Source organism: Habropoda laboriosa, unplaced genomic scaffold (assembly GCF_001263275.1).
Source record: "Habropoda laboriosa isolate 0110345459 unplaced genomic scaffold, ASM126327v1 scaffold947, whole genome shotgun sequence".
Classification (NCBI taxonomy): Eukaryota; Metazoa; Arthropoda; class Insecta; order Hymenoptera; family Apidae; genus Habropoda; species Habropoda laboriosa.
The window spans coordinates 1-7,501 of NW_017101029.1; the positions used below are offsets into that span (position 1 = coordinate 1).

The 7,501-nt window shown below is 46.5% G+C and overlaps 2 protein-coding genes across 2 annotated transcripts; both read right to left on the minus strand.

Annotated features, from left to right (window-relative positions):
* Positions 1 to 4,055: 4,055 nt before the first annotated feature.
* LOC108570044 lies at positions 4,056 to 4,667 on the minus strand. Its single transcript, XM_017941230.1, has one exon. It carries the CDS (start codon positions 4,665 to 4,667, stop codon positions 4,056 to 4,058), a length of 612 nt encoding a protein of 203 aa, XP_017796719.1.
* Positions 4,668 to 6,544: 1,877 nt separating this feature from the next.
* Positions 6,545 to 7,075, minus strand: LOC108577990. The gene has a single exon (XM_017941231.1). It carries the CDS (start codon positions 7,073 to 7,075, stop codon positions 6,545 to 6,547), a length of 531 nt encoding a protein of 176 aa, XP_017796720.1.
* Positions 7,076 to 7,501: the final 426 nt, after the last annotated feature.

Here is a 7,501-nt window from a genome sequence, read left to right on the forward strand (position 1 = left end):
TGCGCTGCTCCTTGTCTAGGGCCCCCTGCGGCTCGAGTCCCGCGGTCGTTGCCTAGGCGCGTCGCACAACGCCTTACAAATACTTCCGAAGAAATAATACGTACCGTGAAATAAATATTTCATTGAAATATAAGAAAAAAGTATTGCAAGTAAACAGTTTTTGACTTTACCATTTTATAATACGATATACTTTTATCGATAACATGAGATATTTATTTTGTTTATAAGTAACTGGAAATATTGCACAAAAGTAATTTATACAAGTTAATCATATACTTTATTTGCTAAACGGAATACACTTTTCGAACATATTACCTTTTAATGAATTTCGATGAGGTGTATAAATAACTTATTTCTATGGTAGGCATTTCTGATATTTCGACGGTGTAATTTATAAAATATGGTGGACAATGTAACTCGATCACCATAACCCCTTAACCTATGATTTCTTTTCTAACTGTGCATCTAAGCGTCAGCCATTTTCTATTTTAGTACTGCATCGGGTGACAAAAGCTAATCTGTTACAGATTAATTACATTTAGTAATCCTCAGTCTTACGAATTCAAACGAAAGCTAAGATTACGATGAATTTTTCTTACTAATATAACTATTTTTCTCACATTTTCACAAGAATCTCTGCCACGAGTCTGACACGTTATTATAGGTTAGAGCAGGGGTTCCCAAAGTGCGACCCGTAAACCCTAGAAATGCGGCCCGCGATGGCAGATCAGCCGCTATCCTGAATTTACAGAGATAATTTACATTTTTACAAAAAACTAAATAAATTTTATCATATCATAATTAAAAATTGTTCAGTTAAAAAAATACTAAATTTTATATGCAATATATCTTGTTGTTATATAGATTGTATATATTTTATTGTCTTAACGGCCAATGGCCGTAATTGTCTTAATAGCCCGCCAAATATTTTCGAATTTACAATTTAGCCCACCTAGGCAAAACTTTGAGAACCCCTAGGTTAAAGGGTTAATTACTTTTGTTATCACTGGACCGATACAAATTCTTTTCATTTTTTAACACTTTGATTTAGAGAGGCCTACAGGCTGATTGCAGTACATATCTTGTAGGTCATTTCTTTTCAAAATGTTCAATATCACCTTTAGTTTTTTAAATGGAACCCTACAATTTTCTTCACTTATCACTCAGCGGACAAAGAGCCAAACACAGCAAGCATTGCAGTGTGCATTTTTGTCATTAGGAGAGATGGTGGAAAAATGTATTGCAATTGTATAAAAAGTGTATAAACAAAGATTGAAGTTAAACGAAGAAAAAGGCAAATTCTCCGTTCAACTACATATTACAATCCACACAAAATACCTCTGATAAGATACGAACGAAAATAAATATCGCGACGAAACCTGAAATCTCACCGTACAACAAGCACACTATTCACTTTAAATACTCATTACACCATGTTACACATCTATTAACACATTTCACGGAGAAATTATCCGGCAGCTTTAAGACGCGCCGTTAAGGTATCCTCTGATGGAAGTTCGCGGTTATCTTCGAATCGGTCGACAGAAACCGCGTTCTTCCTCCAACCGGGGCCGCGTAATTGCGACGATCAATTAACGGGCGATTAACACCGCTCTACGGCGAACAAACGAGCGAGCGAGCAAGCTGATTAACCGCACGCGAGCCATGCACGCGCCTACAAAGAGCTCTTTCTGTTTCCCTGCTGTGCACGCGTTCGCGATTTCTGGCCATCGTTAAAACCGCTCAGTGTATCAAGATGTCCACGTGATGATCTGGATCGGATTCGGCTTCCTGATGACCTTTCTCAAGAGATACGGACAAAGCGCCATCGGACTAACGTTCCTATTGGGCGCCATTTTGGTCCAGGTGGCGATTATCTGCGAGGGAGTGACGCACATCGAGAAGAACAACAAGGCTTATTTGTCTTTGAAGAGGTTAGTGAAATTGTTATCCTTATATTCTAGCCTACTTTTTATTTTAATTCTACTCGATTAACTCTGATCTTCTTATGCTTAATTTTTAAGTAATTCCTGTTTTGGAAATTTCAGAAGAAGCAGTTATGAATTTAATTTAATTTCGAATAGTATTCTTTATTATAGAGAGAAATAATTCTTTTTGAGAAAATTTGTCGCATTTTTGCAAATTGATTAACTGTAATTTTCAAGTATTTTCTGTTTCGGAAATTACAGGAAAATCAGTTATAGATTTAATTTAATTTCAAATAATATTCTCGATTATAAAGAGAGATAATTCTTTCCGAGAAAATTTGTCGCATTTTCGCAAGTTGATTTAATCTAATTTTCAAGTACAGTATATTCTCCACAAGGGTCAGATCACAAGGAAGCTAAACCTGACACTCGTAGAGTCAGGGACTACGTTTTCGAGCCTCGCACCCCCCTTTGTAGTTTGCCGAACGTAGACAAGGACAGCGAATAAAAGATAAGCATGAAACGTGCAAGTGATTTAAATATCAACTTTTTTAATTTTACGATATTCCGAAAATAGATTATTAATTACGGTAAACTACTAAGACGGTTCAATTTAGGGAGGGCATAGTGCACTCGTTCCAAATCAGCTCACAGTCCGCCGAGCGGCGATCGCGCATGCGTCGAGCGAAAAAAAGTATGGCGTATTGTATTGTATTAAGACCACGTGTGTGACGTTTGTTCTCGGTTTTGCCAATAAAAGTAATATAAAATCAGAAAATTCTTTTCCCGCTAACTCTTACAACGAAGAAACCGAACCATTCTCGCCTTCTTCTCTCGGAACGAAGAAACAGGGAGAGAAAAGTAGGGAGCGACGTTTAGGAGAAGTTCTGGCTGAACCTTCGTTTCCACGGCAAATAGAACGAACGCTGATGGAACGAAGTAAAAGTACGAGCGGGACGTTAACCACGGGAGACGAGTTTGAGAGAAGGAAAAGAGGGTGGAATTAAAGCGTCGCGGGTCAATTTGTTAATATCGTCCCACTCGAAGAGAGCTCTGTGCTCGGGGTAAATCGGGACTGTAACCGTTTCGGGACGACGTGGATTTTCGATTAAAACGACTCTCTCGAAGCAGCTATATAGGAAACGTCACCGGGGATTTCGATTGGCCTTCCGCCACAATGCCACCTCCCATCCATCTCGTATTCTCCGGGAGTTATTAAAAAACCTAGGGAAACGACGCGGCCGTCGTCCGTTATAAATAACGCGTTCGATTCTCATCGTGATTCGACGACGTGGACGTGAAGTGTGAGGTACGAAGGGGAGAACTACTTTGGAGGGAAGCACTCGAACGCAACTAGCTTTGCACACCTTAAATACGTGCCTGGGAACGGAGCCTCGTTATAGATCCTGTCGATATACCTGCTTGCTCTGATTTCAGGCACTTTGCGCGCTGGCTGTACGGTGTACATCTCAGCCTGCGCGAATACAGAGGACACTGGATGGTGCAGCGAGGATGTTTATACACAGAGAAAGAAGAAATAGAGTGTTTCCCTTTTGGTACAGAAATTGAATCTCTCTAGTTTGTAATTAAAAATGAGGAAGGATTGTAATTAATTACTGTCATTCGTGCAATTAAAAATGAATAATCGATATGAGGTGGGTGAGGAACGTCGTTGCACTGTTTTCACCTCAATTTATTAAAATACAAGTGTTATGGTCGGCGTACAATTTGTCCGGGAAATACAATCGTTTACTTTGTTAACTGTCCCGTCGGGTACGTCGCGATGGTCGGTAAAGGAGAAACTGTCCCGTGGTGTAGGCGTACTCGGTTTTTATATTGTTAGGACAGGGAGACAGGAGTAGCGATAGATAAAGATAGAAGTGGAGAAAGTGGTGGAAACGGAAAATTCGTTCGTCCTCGTGCGAACCTGGATGCCACATGTGCGCTTCTTAGGCCACTCGAGGACGAAAGCAAGTCTTAACCCGGGGAGAGACAAAAGAACGGAAACTAAAATCTGAAGGAGTTGGAAAAGAGAAAGTTCGCGTGGAAGAATAGAACGAGGTTTGGTAAGGATTTGTTGACGACGACGTACCCGCCACATCACTCCCCTGCCAGTGATTGACTGAATCACGAAACCTGGAGTCGGTCGGGAAATCGAACTCGTCTGCCCGATCGCGTTGCGTGGTGTGCTGTTCCTGATGCTGATGTAGATGGTGGCCGTTGGTGCTCCTGGTTGGCCCGTTGCTGCTCCTGGTTAGCCGGTTGGTCAGGAGTTGGCTCGTCTGCGTCCGTGACTGTGTAGGCTGGTTTCAACCTGTCTATGGTGACGGTTACGGGTTTGCCCTTGATGCTAAGGGTGAAGGTTTTCGGACCGCGAGTGAGGACTCTGAATGGTCCATTGTAGGGTGGCTGGAGTATTCCTCTGACAGTGTCGTTCCGTACGAACGCCTGGTCTGTCCTTGCGAGGTCCTTAAAAATAAAAACTTTTCGGGTGCCGTGGTTACTTCCGGAGGCTGGAGTAATGCCACGAAAATGCTCTCGCAACCCTTTTACGAACTCGGCTGGGTTCTGATCGGCCTCGTTCGGTCGGGGCGATAGAAATTCGCCAGGTAGGCGTAGTGTTTCGCCGTACACCAGCTCTGCCGCTGTGGATCTTAAATCCTCCCGCCAGGCTGCGCGTATGCCAAGCATGATGGTAGGAAGCACCTCCGTCCACCGAGCGTTCTGATGGCAGCGCATAGCTCCTTTCAGTTGCCGGTGGAATCGCTCCACCATCCCGTTCGCTGCTGGGTGATAGGCCGTTGTTCGTAGATGGGTGGTACCTGTTAACTGGTTCAAATGTTTGAAAAGGTAAGATTCGAACTGTCTACCTCGGTCGGTGGTAACGCGGAGGGGGGTCCCGAACCGCACGATCCATCCCTCATAAAACGCTCGTGCCACGGTTGCTGCCTCCTGATCTTTTAAAGGTATGGCCTCTGGCCAACGGGTGAAACGGTCGATGCAGGTAAGGCAATACCTGAATCCCTCTGATACGGGTAAACTACGATGTCTATGTGTACATGTTCGAATCTTCCTGAAGGTGAGGTGAATTTTCCGACGGGTGCTTGCACGTGCCGGGTGACTTTTGAACGCTGACAATCCACGCACCCGCGCGCCCATTTCCGGCAATCTGCTTTAATCGACGGCCAGACGTACCGTTCGGTTACGAGTTTGACCGTCGCGTTGATTCCCGGGTGCGAAAACCGGTGGATGGTGTCGAACGCGGCTCTTCGGAATGGCTTAGTGATGAATGGTCTTGTGGTGTTAGTGGAGGTGTCACAATAGATTGTCGTACGGGTTCCAGGTAGTGTCATTTTTTCTAAACGTAGAGCGCTTCCGGTGTTGTCACGCACGTACGTTTTCAGCTCTTCGTCCTTTCATTGGGATTTCGCGAGTTCTTCGAAATCTACCCGCTGCTCCATTTCTTCCACTCTGGATAATGCGTCGGCGACGACGTTATCCTTTCCCGGTATGTGTCTGATGTCGGTGGTAAATTGTCCTATGAAGTCCAGGTAGCGGAACTGCCTCGGCGTGCACTTTTCTGATTTCTGTTGGAAAGCGAATGTGATGGGTTTGTGATCTGTAAATATTGTAAATGTTCGTCCTTCTATCATATGCTTGAAATGTTTGATGGCCAGATATATTGCGAGTAATTCCCTATCGTAAGCTCCGTAATTCCTTTCCGTCGTTGAGATTTTTTTTGAAAAGAATGCCAACGGCTGCCAGTTGTCGTCGACGCGTTGCTGGAGGACGGCGCCCACGGTGAAATCGGAAGCGTCGCAGGTAATGGACAGCGCCGCGTTCATTTTCGGGTGCGATAATAGCGCGGCCTGCGCCAGGCCTCGCTTCGACTCTTCGAACGCTGCGGAGGCTTGGGGTGTCCAGTTTATGGGCGCGCGCCCTTTTATGTTGTCCTGGAGTAGGCTATTGAGAGGCGCTTGCACCTGCGCGGCTTTAGGTATGAACCGTCTATAAAAATTTAGCATACCTAAAAATTGCCTCAGTTGCTTTGCGGTGGTGGGTTGCGGGTAATTGGTTATGGCCTCCACTTTGTCTTCTAGTGGTCGGGTGCCTTCCTTAGCTACTGTGTATCCCAGAAACTTGACCTGTGGCTGTCCGAACACGCATTTTGCCGGGTTGACCACGACGCCGTACTGCTTGAGCCTGTTGAACACAGCTTCCAGGTGACCGACATGCTCCTCTTCTGATGCTGATGCAACTAAAATATCGTCGATGTAGGCGTAACAAAAGTCTAGCTCGCGTAACACCTCGTCGATAAACCGTTGAAATGTCTGTGCCGCGTTGCGTAGCCCGAAAGACATAAATGGAAATTCGAACAATCCGAAGGGCGTCGTGATGGCCGTCTTGCAGATGTGTTCGATGGCGACCGGAATTTGGTTGTAGGCTCGTACCAGGTCTATCGTTGAGAACACCTGTTTCCCTTGCAACGACTGCGCGAAATCCTCGATGTGTTTGACTGGATACCTGTCGGGGAGTGTTCTCGCGTTGAGTGCGCGGTAGTTCCCGCACGGCCTCCATTCGTCCAATCCTTTTTTCGGGACCATGTGCAGAGGAGACTACCAGCTACTCTCCGATGGCCTCGCTATTCCCTGCCGCATCATCGTCCCGAACTCTTTCGTTGCCGCTTTGAGTCGGTCCGGGGCAAGTCGGCGCGGTTTGCAAGTAACCGGCGGGCCCGTTGTCGTCCGTACGTAGTGCACCGTGGAGTGTTTGGTTTCGGTGGGCGTACCTTCTGGCCTGGTGATGTCCGGAAACTTCTGGAGCAGGTCGTGGAACATGGAGCCGCCGTATACGGTTTTGATACTTGGAATCGTTTGGCGACTTCTGTTTGCTGGGAGTCCCGGTACCGACAATGACGTGACCTGATCCATTAGTCTCTGGTTGCGGATGTCCACCAGTAACCCGAAATGGTATAAAAAATCGACCCCGATGATGGGTTTCGATACCTCGGCCACCACGAAACGCCAGGTAAACGCTCGGCGCAATCCCAAGTCGAGGGTCAGTGTCACCGTCCCGTACGTGGAAATCTCGGTCCCGTTCGCCGCGTAGAGGACGTATAGGGACTTTGCGCGGGGTCCACGAGTCATTGTTTTCGGGAAAACGCAGAGATCCGCGCCCGTGTCGACCAAAAATTGCGTTTTCGACGCGAAATCCCTAACGAAGGGACGGCGTGTCGTCGGGTTATTGTCGTCCGCCGTCATTAATGACTGCCCCGTTCGTTTCCCGCGTTGCTCCACGTGCACGGTTGCACGCACTTCTGGGCGTCGGCGTCGAACGCCCAATGATACCAGCACACCCCGCGTTTTCCGTGACGACGGTTCCGGGAATCGGATCGCGAACGTACTTGGCTGGGTGATCTAGGGCGAAAATTTCCGTCGTGACGCGACGGCCGACGCTCGGAGATCAGTTCCTCTCGAATGGCGGAAATCTCTTGCCGCAATGACACCGCCAGCTGAGCCATCTTACCATTCAGTAAGGCCTCGAAATCGTGGCCCGCCACGGGTGTCGTTTCG

What these genes read in the sequence shown, in the direction of transcription:
- LOC108577990 (XM_017941231.1), bottom strand. Translation starts at nt 7,075, where the DNA reads ATGACTCGTGGACCCCGCGCAAAGTCCCTATACGTCCTCTACGCGGCG.
- LOC108570044 (XM_017941230.1), bottom strand. Translation starts at nt 4,667, where the DNA reads ATGCGCTGCCATCAGAACGCTCGGTGGACGGAGGTGCTTCCTACCATC.